Genomic DNA, 20,799 nt, shown 5'->3' on the forward strand with positions numbered 1-20,799 from the left:
TAGAAGGGAACTCCTTTAACTTTTTAAAAGAAAACTACCAAAAATTTATAGTAAATGTGATATTTAATGGTGAAATTTTAGAACCATTTGCATCAAAATCAGGAATACAGTGGTGACTACTATGTGTTACTGGTTTTATTCAAGAGGTCTTAGCCATATCACTTGGACAAGAAAAAGAATGAAGTATAAAGAAAGGTACAGCAAAACTGTCACTTGTAGACATATGGTCTTCTTTTGAGAAAATTTAAAACAAGCATTAGAAACTATTAGAACTAAAAAGTTTATCAAGGTAACTAGATACAACTTATAAAAAACCAGTAGACTTCTTTTTTAACACACACAATAATAAATCACAAACTGCAATTTAAAATGTGTCTGACAACAGCAACAAAAATTTAATATAATAGTTAATAAAATGTATAAGATCCTCATAGATATTATTATAAAACTTTACTAAAGTATGTAAAACCTCAATAAATGGAGCGACGTACTGTGTTCAACATATTAGAACTTTTTGATGAAGTTTTAACCATTTGCAAAGAGATCTCATTTAGCTTCTGGGTAGAGTTCCAGCCTCATGATAAGTCATCTAAAACAATGGATAACAGTTTTAAAAGCTCAAAGGGGGCTTCCCTGGTGGCACAGTGGTTAAGAATCTGCCTGCCAATGCAGGGTACAGGGGTTCGAGCCCTGGTCCGGGAAGATCCCACATGCCGCGGAGCAACTAAGCCCGTGCGCCACAACTACTGAGCCTGTGCTCTACAGCTCATGAGCCACACTGAAGCCCACACACCTAGAGCCCATGCTCCGCAACAAGAGAAGCCAGCGCAGTGAGAAGCCCGCGCACCACAACGAAGAGCAGCCCCCGCTCGCTGCAACTAGAGAAAGCCCGCACGCAGCAAGGAAGACCCAACACAGCCAAAAATAATAAATAAATAAAATAAACAAATTAAAAAAAGAAAAACGCTCAAAGGACCTGTAACCAATTAGTCAGTTGTCTCACATAATTTGAAAGTTTGCATATAATTTAATTCAACACTCATTTTTTGGAAAATTTCTTATTCTGTAGTCTCCACTGGCCAGATCCACTAAAGAATTCTTAAGGTCAGATATACAATACAAACTTATACTTCCATATATAAACTTCTCATCACCTTCAAGGAAATAAACTTTCCATCAACTTTTAGGAGTGGATTCTGCTGATAAAAAAGTAAATATCGATAAATAATAACACATTCAGGATTTCTTATACTGTTATTGCGCTATCTAGACCTTTCTACCCTCTTTACCATCATCTGCATTATACCATTACTTGGTCATAAACACATCTGTTTGAAGGGAGGCCAAGTGTCAGACAAAATGAAATTCAGAATAGATCAGTTCTGCCACTGGTTAGCAGTCTTGGATAAAGGAAATGGAAGAGAGCATGACTAACAAACCTGAGCAGGAAGAGCTCGAGAAATACATGGGAATTTGTTTTATTTAAAACATTTTTGCTCTTCACAACATAGAGCAAAACTATTTATATATATTTAATCATGTGCTGTGCTAGACATTGCTGGCTGCCTATTCAACAGCCATTCTCCCTTCTTCATTACTAAGAAAAGCCTGATGGTCTGTCAGATACTGGGTGATCAGGTGATTCAAGAGAGGAAAGACTAGTCTTGATTAGTCTATGCTAATGATGGTAATTCCATTCATCTTGCCAGTAGTTGGTTTAGGAATAGACCTGTGATAGACAGTCAACAGTAAAAAGGAAGAGGGGAGCTTTCTTCCCCCTTCAAAAGGACCATGAGAAAAGGCATTCCCTCTTTCTGCCTCTGGATGTCTGGAAATGCAGCAAACATCATGTAACAAAGTGAAGACAGTTTAAGAACTGCCAACATTTGAGGATGGCAGGGCGGAAGGATGAAATGAACCTCAATTCCTGATGACCTCATTAAGCCAATAAATTACCTAACTCAGAAATGCTCCTTTGTCCGGGCTATTTCTTAAGTGAGAGAATTATTATTTCCTTTTAGCATTTAAGCCATTTTGAGTTTGGTTTTCCTGTTACTTGCAGTAAAAAAAAAAAAAAAAAAAAAACATTCAAACTGATTCTGTGCCACGGACAGCAGTACTAGCTAAGTGCACACTTATTATTGGAACAACTTATGATCATCCTCATGTGTAATCTAAACGTAAATGGGTTATGCTTTTTAAAGGGAGGTGTGAAGTTCTGAGGTATTTTCACTAATATAAGGGGACAAAGTTACATGATATTTGGAGGTTTGATACAGAAAAATAATTTCTATTTTGCTCATGTGCAGATGCAGCCTTTTGCTCTTCTATGTTTTGAATACTCATAGCCCTATCAGTTCTATCTTTCTCCACCTCTAAACAAGAATTTAACAATGCTTTTTAGATCAGCCCCTGGCAAAGTCAACCTTGGTGTTGTTTTAGGAAATCAATATGATTTAGACATACTTCTTTTTTCCCTCTCAAAGAAAGAAGAATTTTGAAATTGCCTTTCCTTGGCGTTATGTTAAATCCTGAATACGTCCTGACAGGGAGTATGATGGAACGCGCAAATGATTTTCCAATTAATAAAAATGTGATTCCAAGGCCGAGCTTTGAATTCTAAATTAAGTAATATGTATAAACAGAGACTCAAAACACTTCAAAGCACAGCTTATAAAAGCCAACATCATGGTGTATCAAGCCATGAGTTCAGGAATTGCCAAAATTAATGATGATTTTTTTTCTCTTGATTTATGAGAGTTACTCCAGGGCCTACGTTTCTGTGTAAAGCAAATGCAGACCTTATTTAATAATTTAAGAGGCTCTAGGACTCCTTTACCATCGCAGAGAAGCTCTTGTCTAAAACCAGAACTGTTTCCTCTATACTTTAATGGATTAGGTTTGTTTAACTTACTTTATATAGTGCTCAATTCTGTTCCATTGGCATATGGATGCCTAATAAATATTTGATGATGGTGACCATGACTGCACAGAAGATACCTTAGTGTCCACAGGAAAATGATAAAATACTGTAAGCTAGTTTCCTCTAGTGATAAAATTATATAAAAACAGGAGAGTGATGCCTTTTCATACCAGTGCATTTAAGAAAACCCCAAGGACTTCCCTGGTGGTCCAGTGGTTAAGACTTTGCCTTCCAATGCAGATGGTGAGGGTTCGATCCCTGGTCGGGGAACTAAGATCCCACATGCCTCAGGGCCAAGAAATCAAAACATAAAACAGAAGCAATATTGTAACAAATTCAATAAAGACTTTAAAAAAAAAAAAAAGAAAACCCCAAATAAAAGGGAAGGTATAAGAATTAACATCTATTTAATTTAATTGTTTTATTTAATCCTAACCATAATCCTCTGGACTAGGTACTGGGATTCCCATTTTCCTAAATCTAAGATGTCATTGGTTGTATAGGGAGCCAATATTTTAAGTACCAATAAGAAAAAATGCAGCCAATGAAATTATGATACACCTTTTTTAAGATGTACCCTGATTTCAGAGATGTCAAAATGTAAAAATAATAGGCATCTTAAAAATAATAAAAAAAATACGATTCTGATAAGAAAATTCATCCAAGTCACACAACCAGTTGGTAGCTGCAGCAAAGACAAGCTGCTGTCCACCAAAAACTCATGTTCCCCGTCCACAGCATGGAGTTCCTACTGAGAAATGGCTCTCCGGCCAGAAACTATGCTTTCCACCTTCCAGAGTTCTGACCAATAGAATGTGAACACAACTGATATAGTCAGTTCCAGTCCAAAGAGATAAAGAAGCACGAGTGCTTTCTTCATTCTCTCTCTCATCCCATCTACCATTTACTGATGCTTAGAATGATCTTAGAAACTACCTGTTGAAAATGGCAAAGCCTCTGTGTCAGCCTGGGTTCCTGAATGACTGCAAGGAACAAAGCCCTGCCTGTACCCCCAAACCATTGTGCCAAATAGGGATGCCACATTTGTTTGACACGAGCAATAAGTAAACTTTTATTTTATTAAGCCACTGTAATCCGAGGCTAGTGTTACCTCAACTAGAATTATTTCATATAATACAGTGGCAGAATTAGAATTTGAATGTCCGGTTCCAAGAGCACAGGTTCGAGATTCAAGACAAGAGTTTGAACCATAGCTCCACCAGTTCTTAGACTAGAGTCCATGAACTTGGGCAGTCATTTAACCTATGGATCAAGTTTGTCATCCAGAATGGTATGAAAATAAAAGGCACCTCATAGACTGTTCTCAGGATTAAATGAGAAAATGCATGCAAAATGCACAGACCATCTAAGAGTTAGCACTCCCTGAATGCTGGTTGTTATTACACTTGCTGTCATTGTTAATCATTAGCTTCCTTTCATACCTAGTTGCAAATCGCCAAGTGTGCTTTTAATGTAAATCTCTTCTACAGATAGAAAGTGCAATTCCTCTGAAGAAAGTCCGCCTTCAGCTTAAGAGCCTGAGGAAGTTTCTGTTCCAAACTTTAAAAAGTTAAAAAAAACTTTTTTCTGTTACCATGCCTTGAGGGAATGATGAACAGAGAAAATATGAAGGTATGTTTGTTGTATGATATTTCAAACACCAGTTTCACTTTATTGCTTACATAAAAATAGCACTTTATTTTTTCATTTCACAATATTATAAGGAATAAAAAGAAAATAGGATAAAAAACTTACCCTTTGTTTTTCATTTGAACCCTTTTTATTGGTCTCTTTTCTACTTTCATCTTCATACACTAGAACAAAGTCGATTCTTCGCTGACCATCATTGAAAAAGAGGGAGTCAGATTTTCCATTAAATTCTTCCTGTGTGGAATAGAAAAATAAATTTTAATATAGTTTTTTGAAAAGTGCCAATTTATAAGTGTTTAGTTTCTAGCTTTAATAGGTACTTCAGTATGTTTACAGAGAAAGAGAAATAAATCCATAACTAGTTACTTGACCAAGAGGGCATGGTCACATGATCTTTGCAAGCATAGTCTGTTCTTGGTGAAAGAAGTCCTTGAATTGAGCAGGTTAGCATTATTCTACAAATGTGTGGGAAAGTATCAGCATTATGAATGTAACACAGTTATCCCAGAATTATGCCCACCTGGATGAGCAAAAGGAGTATCAAGTTTGGAAATGAACACAGTAACCAGAGATGCCTATCTGAAGGACCAAAGTTCATTTAACAAGAGAAAAAAATCTAAGACAAAGCACTGTTTATGAAAATCTCATCCTACCTTTGCCACCTTTTCATCAATTTTCATGACTGCTCTCTGAACCCCATCACTTTATAGAAAGTATCATTTTATAACCTTAAACAAATGCCAGAAAATGCTTTGATACACACAAAAGATACACTGGTCGTTGGTATTTGTCCCCAAATCCACACAAGATAATCCCTCACTCCTAGCAAAAAACAAGAAAACAAACAAAAATGCCAGCAACAAGAACAAATAAATGAGCCTTTAATTTAAAGCTTAAAAGCCTTGTGGCGTAAAAACAAAGTCATAATGGCAGAACACAGACCTAATACAGTTTACAACAATCTCTATTACCTTAGGGATTTGGATAGAATTGTTTTAATTTGCTCTAAGGAAAGGCCTGAGTTTGTGTTTCTCACACAGCTGGTCAGACTGCTTATGTGAATGTTGTCGTTTAAGAATCGGAATATTTTTTTAACTGGTAAGTAATACTTTGCAATTTTTTTCCATTAAAAGTCATGGGGAGGTTGCATTTTGCAGTCACTTGGTGGAACCCCTTAATCATTAAATGTGATTAATTCTTCTCTTCATTCACCATCAGTTAGTACTATACAAATCACCTTATTTTACCGCCACCAGTTTCCCGTTTTCTTCACACTTTTGAGAAGATGTATTTTTTTGCTAAACATATACAAACTGATACTTGTCCCTCCTTTCCTCTTTTCCACCACAGAGCAGCTAAACAGTGTGACTTGGCCTGAGACCTTTCCCAGCCAGGGTGCTGAGGGGCCAGAAAAACAGACACATGAGTGTACCAGGCTGAGGCTACCACCCAATTCTTTTATTTCCAATTTCTGCTCTTTAAAACCAGTAAACTTTAAGAGTATTTAAAGCTATACAAGACACAGAAAACAGGCTTACAGTTGCCAAAGGGGAAAGGGTGGGGGGGATAAATTAGGACTTTGGGAGTAACATATACATACTACTATACATAAAATAGATAACCAACAAGGACCTACTGTATAGCACAGGGAACTCTACTCAGTATTTTATAACAATCTATAAAGGAAAAGAATCTGAAAAAGAACATATATATATCACTGAATCACTGTGCTGTACATTTGAAAATAACACCGTAAACCAACTATATTTCAATTAAAAATAATTAATTAATTACTTTTAAAATACATTTTAAAAAAAGCTATACAAAAATGCTAAGGCCTGTCATTTTCATTTCAGCCATGGAGTTCTTGAGGCCCCTCTCTTCCATTTCTCTTCCTTTCAGTGAAGATGTTACTATTGGTGACAACCTGGGCAGCTGCTAGAGGAAAACCGTGTGGAGAGGAAAAAACTATGAGGCAGAGGGGAAGTGGAGGAAGGTAGAATATAGTCATGAAAACCTGGTCATTATTACAGACGTCTGAAACGTGTACAAAGCAGCTTGCTCTCTGGAGCCCACATTCTGCTGCCTTTCTTTGGTGGCGTCCGACAGGAGCTCACTGAAGTCACGTTCTGAAGAATGAGGCCTGGAGTGAGAACCACATCTGCACATGGCTGCAGGCATTCCTCCCCACACAGCCCTTGCTCAGCCACACGGGCTGGCAGCAAGCTCCCAGATAATCTGGTCTGTACGCACGTCTCTCCTGTATGATAGAAGACCATGGCCCTTTGTTGGAGGAAAATGCCACTGGTTTGGCAAGAGTTGTCTATATGAAATAACTAGGTCAGACTCTGATATGGTATTATTAGAACGCAATGCCGAGGGAAAGAGTGCCAACTTCGTACGGCTGTGAAATCCACGTTTCCCATCTCCTGGCAGAAAACATTCCACTAGGTGACTGGGAAGAGAAGGGAGAAACAAAACGCTGGGCTAGAAAGAATATCTAACAAACAAGGCAACTAGCCCAAATAGAAAAGACTCAACTATGAACAAAACAGTACTGTTTGGAAAAAATAAAAAAGGCTGGATTTTTCCGTTATAAGTTCCACTATAGGCCTGACTCATCCAACAGGTATTGAAATGACAAAAAAACTAAAAAAAAATTCAAAAAAATCCTCTTCTAAAGTTTTGAAGTTTTAATAGTTTCCTAGGATAAATGTTGATAATCTTCTTCAAAATGACTGATTATTCACAGATGGATTATTCTAGTCCTGACCTCTCAAAATCTGCTCAAAATTTCATCTTTAGTCTTTTCTACCAAGTCAAATGGCACCAAGATGAAATACAAAAAACCCCTGAAACCCAATCTTCCCTGTTCAGCAGCTTAAGTTTAAAAACACTTTAAGAGATGGTTTAAAATTTATCAGGTCAAATCATTTTAGAGGTTGGAGCTTACGTATGGTTACTGACTTCCCCACTAGGAAACTTATTAATTCTTATACTCATCAGAGTAACTTATCGTTACCCTGAGGGTCTTAGGCAAATGTCTTTAATGCCAAGGAAGTGAGCAGAGTCTCTAGCTGTTAATACTTCTTTCTTCCTGGAAAAAATATCAAGTAAATTTCTAATTACAGTTTAGAGTCTATAATATGTTTTATTTGTTCATAGCCATTGCCCTCTCTGGTTCCGAGGACACTAGATTCCACCAATTTAGCGTCCATTTACTCATTTGCAGCAATCTGACCCAAAGCTGTACTTAAAGACTGCGGTGGTTAAAAAGACTATCCATGTTCATTTGTCATTATATCAAAATAAACAAAAACAATGTTGCCAACCATTGCAGAAGAGTGACCTGACCATCTCTGTCTTTAACTGTTGGCTTTGACATTTCACACTTGGGAAGAGAGACATGCTTGGTCTGAGCAAGGGGAGGTCTGAGAAATAAGCTCCTGGCAGAGTAGTGTAGGAGAGAAGGAATAAGAAAGGTTGGGTGTGATGTACCCAAATGATGTTTTCCAGGTCTCCCTGCTCTCAGCTGGCTTCTTTCCTCCTTCTATTTGTAGGGCATCTCTTTCAACAAAAGAGCCCAAAGGGCTCTTTTAACCAAATCAGGATAAAAATGCAAGCAGCAAAATTACGCTGCCAGAATTTGTGGATTCAACCAACGTCAGACTAAAAAAAAAAAAAAAAAAAAAAAAAAAAATTACAGAAAGTTCCAAAAAGCAAAGCTTGAATTTGCCCTGTGCCAACAACTATTCACATGATATTTACATTGTATTCACAACTATTTACATAGCCTTTACATTGTACTAGGTAGTATAAGTAATCTAGAGATGATCAAAGGACATGGGAGGATGTGTATACATTATATGCAAATACTACACCATCTTATATAAGGGACTTGAGCATCCAAAGATTTTGGTAACCGCCCTGTGAATACCAAGGGATGACTGAAATTACTTGGTAGGAAAACTTCTCATAAGTTATCTGGATTTTCCTTGAACAGGAGCTTGGGGTACATGAAGGGTCGCATGATGATTACATGATGGTGAGGCTTGTCTTCTGGGTGGAGAAAGAAGGGCCAGGGAAGGAGAGGATCTGGGGAAACAGCTGCCTGGGTGGAACTGCTGCATGGCATTTAGGTCTCTTAGAGATGAGCAGCCCAGCTCACTAAGCACTCTCCTGGAATCCCTGGCGTCAGCACTTGCTTGGTGAGTCCAGGAAAGAACTTGCTGCTCAACATGTGTCCAAACTCACACTTCTCAAGCGTCCTCAAATAAACAAAACGTGTCCTCAAATAAACCCTGCAAAATCAAGATTGGAAGTCCCATTTCACAATAGAGGCATCTACTCCTAGAGTTTAAAATGCAAATTTTAAATGATTTGTCCAAGATCTGGATACAAAGCAATCAGTTTGGGATCTTTGCTCAAACTCTCGTTCATGTGTAAGGATGTTGGAAACTTGCCTTGGACAGCAAGTGATATTATCTGATTGTATCAGATTAAAAAATTCTAGAGAATTTCCAAACAGTTTATTCCTGCCCTGTTAGGGCTGTCATTTACTATGAGATTAGAGAGTATTCCAGGCTTATTTGGATTAATGGTCTCAACCTCTACAGAAAGCAGCACACAGAAAGTCTTACTGTCTAACAATGATAGTTGAGGAATTACACTATGAGAAATAAACAATATCGAAACACTCACATAATTAAAGAGTAACTGATATGTGAATGTGGAAAACACATGTGGCTCTCTGCGGTCTCTAAGACTAGCAAAACAAAGTAGTTAATTCCAGGAAGAACACAACAGGGGAAAAAAAAAATTTAATTATAGCAAAAAACTAAAGTGAAAATATAGGATTTTCTATTTTTCAGTAAACCTTGAATCCCTGTATATCACAAATTTTAGGGAAACAAAAGTTTAGAAGCAAGAGCCTTTATGTAAATATTTAGATCCCATGAAATATAGAACATAATGAAAATTTACTTATATGCCATGCAGCTATAAATGAGATTTATTCTGGTGTTTTCCCTAACTGTAGCAGAGTCCAGGCAGGTTCAAGGCGTAAGAGATAGTGGAACATTTTTTTCTTTATAAAGTGTGCAGGGCTTCCCTGGTGGCACAGTGGTTAAGAATCTGCCTGCCAATGCAGGGGACACGGGTTTGAGCCCTGGTCCGGGAAGATCCCACATGCCACGGAGCAACTAAGCCCGTGTGCCACAACTACTGAGCCTGCGCTCTAGAGCCCGCGAGCCACAACTACTGAAGCCCGTGCACCTAGAGCCCGTGCTCCGCAACAAGAAAAGCCACTGCAGTGAGAAGCCTGCACACCACAATGAACAGTAGCCCCCGCTCAATGCAACTAGAGAAAGCCCGCATGCAGCAATGAAGACCCAAGGAAGCCAGAAATAAATTAAAAAAATAAATAAATTTATTTTAAAAATAAATAAATAAATAAAGTGTGCAAAATTACTGCAAGGGATAGCAGAGACTACATCAATTTTTTTTTTTTTTTTGCATTGGCAGGAGGATTCTTTTTTTTTAAATAAGGATGATGTTATTTATTTATTTTTGGCTGTGTTGGGTCTTCCTTTCTGTGCGTGGGCTTTCTCTAGTTGCGGAGAGCGGGGCCACTCTTCAGCGCGGTGCGCGGGCCTCTCTCGTTGCGGAGCACAGGCTCCAGACGCGCAGGCTCAGTAGTTGTGGCTCACGGGCCTAGTTGCTCTGCGGCATGTGGGATCTTCCCAGACCAGGGCTCGAAACCGTGTCCCCTGCATTAGCAGGCAGATTCTCAACCACTGCGCCACCAGGGAAGCCCGAGACTACATCAATTTTTATTCCTTTTATTCAGATCACCTCCTCGGCCTGTAAGAACACTTGATAGTGAGAAAATGCAAAGTACAAAGAAAAATGCCAAGAACTGCAGGCATGGAAGGCTGAACGCTGAAGGTAGAAAGATTACTATTATGAGAAGCAGGGGTGGGAGAAAAGGAAGTAACACGTTAGTACCAGGGATAAGGAGAAGTACACGGATGCACAAGGGAGCCGCACAGGAAGTCAGCTCAGCCAATCGCGTGTTGGGGGATATGCGTGCGAGTGTCTTTGACGGGGCATTCAAGAATGTGTTGGCGGGAAAGAAGTGCAGTGGAAAAGCTGCTCGTTCAAGGTGGAGGTGTATCTAGAAGTGAGGATTCCAAGTCTGTTAGAGAGTCCAAGAACACCCCTTGCTGGTGACTCTGTGACAATCAGGGTAAACTTAGGAGTGACCCAGAATAATATTTGTACAAATCACACTGTCTCCTTCCCCACTCTGTTAAACGCACTATCAGCTTCTGAAGGCCAATGGCCGGGTCTTGTTCACCCTGAGTTCTCCGCTGAGCCTCTGCATTTAGCAGGAGCTTGGTTTGCTTTTTTCTTAGGAAAATATACCTTTTATTTTTTCTGATGATAAAAGTAATATATAGTCAATACAAAAAAAATTCTGAAGATACAGGGAAGTATAAAGAAATAAATAAAAGTCATATGTAATCCCATCTCCCAGAGATGAGCCGAGCTTCTTAATATTTTGGATCTCTCTCTCTCACGCACACACAAACACACATGCACGTTCACTAAAATGATACCATACTATACGTACTGTTCTAAAAACACCCATCACAGCCATTTTTCTAGCTTGAGAAAAAGCTCTGCACCATCGTGTTTAGTAGTTGCAATACCATTTAGTCAAACAGTTCCTCCAGTGATGAACATATAAGTTCTTTCCAATTTGTTGCTTTTATAAACACTGCTGCAAGGAGCATCTTTACACATATGTATCTGTGCACATGTTCAATTACTATTTTCTTAGGCTAAATTCTAGAAGCAGATTTTAAGGGACCTAGCCTTTTAGAGGTTTTTTGATATAAATGTTGCTAAACTGTCATCCAAAATATTTATAAAAATGAACACTTCCGGGGCTTCCCTGGTGGCGCAGTGGTTGGGAATCTGCCTGCTAATGCAGGGGACACGGGTTCGAGCCCTGGCCTGGGAAGATCCCACATGCCGCAGAGCGGCTGGGCCCGTGAGCCACAACTGCTGAGCCTGCGCGTCTGGAGCCTGTGCTCCGCAACGAGAGAGGCCCGCGCATCGCGATGAAGAGTGGCCCCCGCTTGCCACAACTGGAGAAAGCCCTCGCACAGAAACGAAGACCCAACACAGCCAAAATCAATCAATCAATCAATCAAACATACGCATCTGATTCAAGATCCTCATTAAAAAAAAAAAAAAAAAAAAAAAAAAAAAAAAAAAAAAATGAACACTTCCAACAGCAGAGTATGAAAGTGCCTTTCCCTCACTGGATTTCACTTTTTCACTTTTCCCATGAGAGTTAAAATACCTTTTTTTTTTCATTTGCAACTTTCAATTAGAGAGCACTAACATTTTTATGGGTACTGCCCAATTGAATTAATGCTTTTCTGAAATGCCGATTACCATTCTTGACCCAACTGAACTATCTTATTATTTAATCCCTTCTCAGTAGATTCTCTTGGTTTTTACTCATGAGATTCTAAAGACCATGCTGGCAAAGGAGCAAGTGGGTGAATGGTAATACAGAAGCAGCCCATATGGTTACTTCCCAAAAGGAAAAGAGAGAAATACTCTAGGGCACTGTCTACCAGCCCTAGGCTCAACAATGCTGACGTGTTTTTGGAAATGTAGACATTTAACTGGAATGTGTGATACTAGTTTGAGAAGGTCACTGCCCCCTGGACATACTTTCCAATACAGTTTACATGCTCCCTGTGTAACTACCAAATATCAGTATATATTTTGACTCATAATTTTTTAGAATATACAACTTACTGCTGATTTAGTTTATAAATGATTTCTGTTGCAAGTTTAAAACTTATGTACACATTCTTTTTTTTTTTAATTTATTTTTGGCTGCGTTGAGTCTTCATTGTTGCACAGGCTTTCTCTAGCTGCGGCGAGCAGGGGCTACTCTTCAATGCAGTGCTCGGGCCTCTCATTGTGGTGGCTTCTCTTGTTGTGGAGCACGGGCTCTAGGCGCACGGGCTCAGTAGTTATGGTGCACGGGCTTAGTTGCTCCGTGGCATGTGGGATCTTCCCAGACCAAGGCTCGAACCCGTGTCCCCTGCATTGGCAGGCGGATTCTTAACCATTGTGCCACCAGGGAAGCCATGATGTACAAATTCTTAAAAAAATTGTCTTGCTGAGGGAGGAGATATGGGGATATATGTATATGTGTAGCTGATTCACTTTGTTATAAAGCAGAAACTAACACACCATTGTAAAGCAATTATACTCCAATAAAGATGTTAAAAAAAAAAGAAATTAAAACTGAAAAAAAAATCGTCTTGCTAATTTATATTTGTAAATGGCTATAAGTAGTTTCCAAATAGTGGAACTGGCTATTTTCAGTCATTTCCCATCAAAAATAGATGTAGTTCATTTATAAATAGTATTAGATTGTGCCATGAAAATGCTGCTGCTGCTTCTTCATCTTTTTTTTTTTTCTCTTTTTTTAATACTCATGAGGGAATGTTCACATACCAACGGCTTCCTGATTTGGTATATGCATTTTGCCTTTGTTTCCCTTTGTCTGTGTAAAAATAAACTCTAGAGTTCTATTATTAGAACATCACGTTTCAAACACAGGGTGAGGGTGGAGGCATAATGCCTCAGGCATAATTATTGTTAAATATTTCCCTCTAGCCTGTGCCAAGGAAGCAGTAGTTTTAGCAAACAGAGTTCTCATATGCTTTTAAATATTATATTCTTAAAATTTATGAACCAGGCTAGAGGAAATATGAAAATAGAACTTTGAAATGACCTTTAAAATAAAGCTTCCTTAAAAGGAGTTAAGTAACCAGGGAAGATAATAAGCTTTCTATTGCAGGAAGATTCTTAGTTTGGAGCCTTCTCAGAGAGGATGGACTCGGAGTGAACTTTTCCTTAAACCCACAGTTAGCTGGGATTGGGATTTGCATTAGCATGACTTCAAACTTGTTTTGCTTTCCTGTTTTCCCACAGGTGGTACACCAGTTTGAAAACTTCTGTTTAGCTTTCCTTAAAGGTGATCTGCAGAAAAGAAGACGAACAAGTAAAGAAAAGGAAAAGAAAAGGAAAAATGTGAAAAGGCCTATAGTGGTTGTTTCCTTACTTTCCCTTTTCTAGAAGAAGCCATCATCTGCTTGCACTGTTCTCAGCTGGTAGTGGTAACACTGGTGAAAGAAATCTGGGTGAGATTAAGCTGTAAGACATTCCCAATAAAGTCAGGAATGATAAAGTGATGGATGTGATGAAACAAGACAAGTGGTGCAAGAGGACATTTGTGAGGGAATGGCTATCCTCTTGGAGGCTGACCTCTTAAGGTTTCGATATCCCCAAAGTGTCTTGCTTTGTTTTAATATCGAATTATGGATTTAACATCAATCCATTTACCTTAAACTTTTTTGAACCTATTAGCATTTTCAGTTTGTATCACCTCCTGTGCAGTAGGTTTTCCACACAGGCAAGATGGTTGTCCTAAATGACATTTTTCGATCTTTAAGAAATAGTTCCCAATCTCATATTCTGGAATCAGTTAGAACCAAAATAATATTGCTACAACCAAATCCTGCATGACTTAATGGACTTTCACACTATTCCATCTACACAAGCTCCTTAGACTAAAGGAACAATAATTTTAGCTTGACTTCATAACCATAGGTTTCCTTCCACCTACCCTCTTGTTCCTCTTAATTAATCTTATTTCAATAGCATATTTATTTTCAGTTTTTGGAAAATTAAATGGTTATGACACAAAATTATTAACTGGTAGTTCCCATTCACCAAATCCATAACTGTGAACTGCCCCCTTTTTCTTAGTCACCTGAGTTGCATGGGGCCTGGGTTACCAGTCCCTGAGATTTCATGCTTTGAATGAAAGCCAATCTCACAAAATGTGATTATGATCTGAGAATAAACAGAAAAGGGAGTTTCAAGATATTGCTCTTCAGACTGTTGAGCTGAAGAAGACACATAAGGTATAACTGAGGGCGTAACTAAGGCAACAAGTGTTCAGCTCCTTACTGGGCTCCTGTGTAATTCTTCTTCTTCAGACTCCCTCAGAGTTACAATCCATCATTCCCAGAGAGCTCTTCATCTTTCACAGGAGGTTTCCATTTGCCATCTAAGAACTGCCCTGAGTCATTTTCAGCCTCTCAGGGTTTGCAGGACAAGTGTCCTGTCATCAACTGTGACTACCCTGTCGGACTGTTATATGTCCCCATATGTGCCTTGGTCATAACCTCAGACCACTTCTCTAGGAACTGATGTTTGCAACCTCATTCAAAGCAAGAAGAAAAACAAATCAGAGCATCTAGTGCCCAGCAAAGCAAAGGACTGTGACAACTCCTATCAGTTGGTTAATGCCTTATAAAGATGTTACTTTTCCTCTTGAAACTCAAGAAGCAGTTTACAAGAATGGCTGTTCCTTGTGGTATCAAAATGAGGATGCAGAGGTGTTTCCAAAACAAAATTTAAAAAACCAAGTGACTCATTTAAAACAATGGCACAGGGCTTCCCTGGTGGCGCAGTGGTTGAGAATCTGCCTGCCAATGCAGGGGACACGGGTTCGAGCCCTGGTCCGGGAAGATCCCACATGCCGCGGAGCAACTGGGCCCGTGAGCCACAATTGCTGAGCCTGAGCGTCTGGAGCCTGTGCTCCGCAACAAGAGAGGCCGCGATAGTGAGAGGCCCGCGCACCGCGATGAAGAGTGGCCCCCGCTTGCCGCAACTGGAGAAAGCCCTCGCAAAGAAACGAAGACCCAACACACACAAAAATAAATAAAATTAAAAAAACAAACAAACAAAAGAAAAACAATGGCACAAAAATGTTAAACTGACTACAGATAATAAATAACACCTTATAAAATCCTCCTCTCATCAATTATTGGGAATTTTCAAGAAATAAAATGCTCTGAGGAAATGAGTTTTCAGATGAACTTTATGCTAAGTAAAAGGTTACTTCAACCTTTTTGTGCTCAAAATTTTCTCAAATATAGTACATAATATTTTTTGATTTCTTAAAGAGAGGATATTGAACATAATTAGTATTACTACTACTACTACTACTACTACTGCTCTTATTAAAAAAGTAAAAATGAAGAGAGCCCCAAATAAGAACAAAGAACATGGGTTTTGGTATCTGGCAGAGCTAGGTTCAAATCACAACTCTGTTGCATATAACTAGCTGTGTGCCTTTGTGTATATATTTCATCTCTTTAAACTGAATTTATTCACCTGTAAAAGGGGGAAATCATAGAAAGAAATGCAGGATTATTGTGAAGATTGAGATGATGCATGTAAAGGAATAGCACAGAGCCTAGAACATAGTAAAAGCTCAATAAATGTGAGCTTTTGGTGTTCTCTATTTTAACATGAAACAGTTCTTCATTGATAACTAGCCGTGTTAAGTGCATTCACATACTTTATAATCATTAGGAACTTTCACCTGCATCTTGCTTTTTCTCTCTGCCATTACTCAGATTATAAGGAGTCACTTTTGTTATCAATCTACCACTCCTTAATAGGTATTCCACTACCCTTTTATTTACTGCTTATATCTGCTTTGAATTGGGCAACCAGATTAACTGAATCTGTTGAGATTCTTTGAAATTAAGCCTTGGTGCTTTGGTTTTGGATGTCAGAGGCTTTTTAGCTTTCTTCAGGTTCTGAGTAAACTGTGATTGAAGCAAAGGGTCCCATCCCAGAAATGAATAAAATATGGTAAGGGTGAATACATTATCCCCCTTCCCCCAATCTCTTTCAAAAGAGGTCTTATGACATCTGGCATCAAACAGAATGAAAAAAATAAGATTAATGAATTATAAATTAAGATAGAGATAAAAAAAGAATGAAATTTTGCCATTTGCAACAACATGGATGGACTTGGAGGGTATTACACTAAGTGAAGTAAGTCAGACAGAGAAAGACCAACACTGCATGATATCACTTATATGTGAAATCTAAAAATACAACAAACTAGTGAATATAACAAAAAAGAAACAGACTCATACATACAGAGAACAAACTAGTGGTTACCACTGGGGAGAGGGAAGGAGGGAGGGGGGTAAGATAGGGGTAGGGGATTAAGAAGTACAATTATGTATAAAATAAATAAACTACAAGGGTATATTGTACAACACAGGTAATATAGCCAATATTTTATAATAACTATAAATGGAGTATAGCCTTTAAAAATTGTGAATCACCTGTGTTGCACACCTGTAACATATTATACTGTACACCAACTATACCTCAATTTAAAAATAAATAAATAAATAGAGATGGAGAATCAGGGCCAGAGAAAGTAGGAGGAAGAAATGTACTAACCATTGGGACAATTGCAATTGTTGTGATTTGAACATGACATTGGCACAAGGCCTCCTGGCAGCAGGGCAAAAAGGAAATGTGTTCAATGATACAGTCCTTGTTATCAGAAAAAAGGAAGCATTCTGATTTTGGGGGGAGGAAAAAGTTTCATGTGAGATCTTTTACAGAAACACCCAGTTTTTGTCCATTTCCCTAACAGACAATGACCTTGGCAAGGAACTGGGGTTATAAAATATAATATACTGGTAACCTTTGACTTTTTAGTCTTTAGTTCTCATATTGCTTCTACCTTTGAAGCAATTAGTCTGCATTTCACTGTTACATCTATTGCTATCACCCTAGTCTGTGCTCTTGACCTTCACTAATTAGATTACAATTAATATCCCAATCCGCCTCCTTGCATCCAGTTGTCCTGTTTGCCAATTCAATTTATACATATATACATATGGATGTTCCTAAATCAACATGTTCAACTGACAGGATTCAAAAACCTTCAGTTTCTCCGAGTGCCCTCTGGATAAAGTGCAAACTTTTCAGATAGGTATTCAGATGTTTCATAATCTGATTATATCCCACATTTTATTCACCATCACTCCCCATTCCTAACCCTCCAACCCCACCATGCTTTCTCATCAGCGTTTGACCGTATCATGCTGCTTCCTGCCTCTCCTCCTTTGCGCACATGATTTCCCCTCTTGAAACCACTACCCTTTTTCTCTTTCCCACCTATCCAAATCTTAATTCTCCTCTGAGGTCTAGCTCAGTTCTTCTCTCATGCAGCCTTCCTAACAACTGGGTTCATGTTTCTTTTTCCCTCACCAGACTACTGTCTGTACCAATGGATGTGTGTTCTGTGGACCTCTGGGGATTCCTAAGACCCTTCCAGGGGGGCCCATGAGGTCACAAACATTTTTATAATAATACTAAGATGTTATTCCTTTTTCTCATTGCATTAACATCTGCAATGATGGTGCAGAAGCCATGGTGGGTAAAAACTTCCAGCATCTTAGCACAACTCAGCAGTGGCACCAAACTATATGAGTCATCATCGTATTGTTCACCACCACTTACTCACAGTAAAAAAGTCACTTCACTTAGGAATGTTCTTGATGAAGCTGTCACAATTACTAACTTTATTAAATCTTGACACTTGAGTACCTGGATTTTTAATATTCTGTGTGAAGAAATGGAAGTACCCATAAAGAACTTCTGCTGCATATCAAAGTATGATGGTGGTCTTGAGGAAAAGTGCCGTGCAATTTTTGAGTTGTCAATTTTTTTCATAGACACCACTTTTACTTGACAGACAGCTGACACAAAATTCAGCTATATAAGCTTGAGTATTTGGCAGATATTTTCCCGAAAATGAACAAAGTGAAACTGTCGTTTCAAGGAAAACAACTAACAATATTTATTGCTAATGATAAAATTCGAGCTTTCAAGCAAGTATATGTTAGAATTTAAGACAACTTGTGTTTGCCACTGGGAACTTGACATCTTCCCAATATTCAATGGCTTTTCTGATGAGATTGATGAAATGGAGATTGGAGGTGTGTTAACAAATGTATTTTTTTCAAATTGTATAATGAAATGGGTCAACATTTGTAAGAGCTACTTAACTCAATGAACCAATATTTTCCAACTGCCCTATGCATGGTGATAAAAATCATGCTTGGGTAAAGATTCAATCAAAATGCAAGACAGATTCCCTGCCCCCTGCCACCCCTATATTGCCCCTCCCTCCATCCCTCTCCCCACTGGTAACCACTAGTCTGTTCTCTATATCTGTTGAGTCTGCTTCTTTTTTGTTTTATTCACTAGTTTGTTGTACTTTTTAGATTCCACATATAAGTGATAGCATACAGTATTTGTCTTTTTCTGTCTGACTTATTTCACTTAGCGTAATGCCATCCAAGTCCATCCATGTTGCTTCCACACCCTGGCAATTGTAAAAAATGCTGCTATGAACACTGGGGTGCATGTATCTTTCCGAATTACTATTTTTGTTTCTTTCGGATTTATATCCAGGAGTGAAATTGCTGGGTTACATGGAAGTTTTTTGAGGACCCTCCACACTGTTTTCCACAGTGGCTGCACCAAGTTACATTCCCACCAACAGTGCAGGAGGGTCCCTTTCTCCACATCCTCACCAACATTTGTTATTTGTGTTCTTTTTGATGACAGCCATTCTGACAAGTGTGAGATGATCTCTCATTGTGGTTTTGATTTGCATTTCCCTGATGATTAGCAATGTTGAGCATTTTTTCACGTGCCTGGACAGCTATTTGTAAAAGAATGAACTTAGAACATTCTCTAACACCACATATAAAAATAAACTCAAAATGGATTAAAGACCTAGATGTAAGACTAGATACTATAAAACTCCTAGAGGAAAACATAGGCAGAACACTTTTTGACATAAATCGCAACAATATCTTTTTGGATCCCTCTGCTAAAGCAAAGGAAACAAAAGCAAAAATAAACAAATGGGGCCTAGTTAAACTTTAAAAAGCTTTTGCAAGGACAACCTACTGAATGGAGAAGGTCTTTGCAAATGACATGACCGGTAAGGGGTTAATATCCAACATATATAAAGGGCTCATACAACTCAACATCTAAAAACAAATAATCCAATTAAAAAGTAGGCAGAAGAACTGAATAGATATTTTTCCAAAGAGCAAATGCAGAAGACCAACAGCACGTAAAAGATGCAAGACAGGTTTTTAATACACAAAAGTTCACTGAAACGGTTTTGCATTCCACATCACAAGCAATCTTTAAGTTGTTGAGTTTTAATGTGGTTTCAAAGAAGAATATCGACAATTACCTGAAAAGGCTTTAAAATACTCCCCTCTTTTCTACCTACCTATCTGTGTAAGGCTGTACCTATTTCATATAGTTCAACCAAAACAACATATTGCAACTTTTAACTGAAGTTAAAAGAAGCAAATAGAAGAATCAGCTGTCTTCTCTTAAAGAGATCTGTAAAATACATAAAATAATGCCACCCTCTCACTAATGTTTTTGTTTTAGAAAAGTCACTTTTCATAAAATATTTATTTTAATGTATACTGAGTTTATTATTGGTTATGTTTAAATGAATTAATATTTTTTTCAGTTTTAAGTTATAATACTATCAATATCTAATGTTGATAGGTATATCCACATAAAAATGCTCTTTGGAGTCAATACTTTATTAAGGGTATAAAGTGTAAGAATGGGGCTTCCCTGGTGGCGCAGTGGTTGAGAATCTGCCTGCCAGTGCAGGGGACACGGGTTCGAGCCCTGGTCTGGGAAGATCCCACATGCCGCGGAGCAACTGGGCCCGTGAGCCACAACTACTGAGCCTGCGCGTCTGGAGCCTGTGCTCCGCAACAAGAGAGGCCGCGATAGTGAGAGGCCCGCGCACCGCGATGAAGAGTGGCCCCCGCTTGCCGAAACTAGAGAAAGCCCTGGCACAGAAACAAAGACCCAACACAGCCATAAATAAATAAATAAAAAACAAATACTTTGACGTGTAAGAATATAAAAAGTTTAGAACTGCTGTTCTACAGCATTCATTTTAGCTCTTAATTTTGCATTATATAAATTGTAATAGTATGATACAATATACATAGTATGATGTCATCTAACTATTTTTATGTATACATACTATAATTTTAATTGGATTATAATAATGAAAGAAAAAAACTGTTTTTAACCTATAATACCTAGGGAAGTAAGACAACAGATACTTGCTGAACTGACTTGAGATAACATATTCAAGTCAGAGGGTTTAACAGAATCATTTTATTCAAGTTCTACAAAGGTTCAGTCTTGTCAGTTTCCAAAGGCTGTTTCACATGGTCTGG

At 38.3% G+C, this 20,799-nt stretch overlaps 1 protein-coding gene across 2 annotated transcripts in view; it reads right to left on the reverse strand.

The window, feature by feature from the left end:
• Positions 1–20,799, reverse strand: part of ANO6 (anoctamin 6) — a 209,948-nt gene that overhangs the window by 85,777 nt on the left and 103,372 nt on the right. For both annotated transcript variants that reach the window (XM_057556242.1, XM_057556243.1), the window contains one exon: positions 4,679–4,807. In XM_057556242.1, coding sequence (XP_057412225.1) covers positions 4,679–4,807 — 129 coding nt within the window. The remainder of the gene's footprint in view (positions 1–4,678; positions 4,808–20,799) is intronic.

This window comes from Balaenoptera acutorostrata, chromosome 11, assembly GCF_949987535.1.
Source record: "Balaenoptera acutorostrata chromosome 11, mBalAcu1.1, whole genome shotgun sequence".
Taxonomy (NCBI): domain Eukaryota; kingdom Metazoa; phylum Chordata; class Mammalia; order Artiodactyla; family Balaenopteridae; genus Balaenoptera; species Balaenoptera acutorostrata.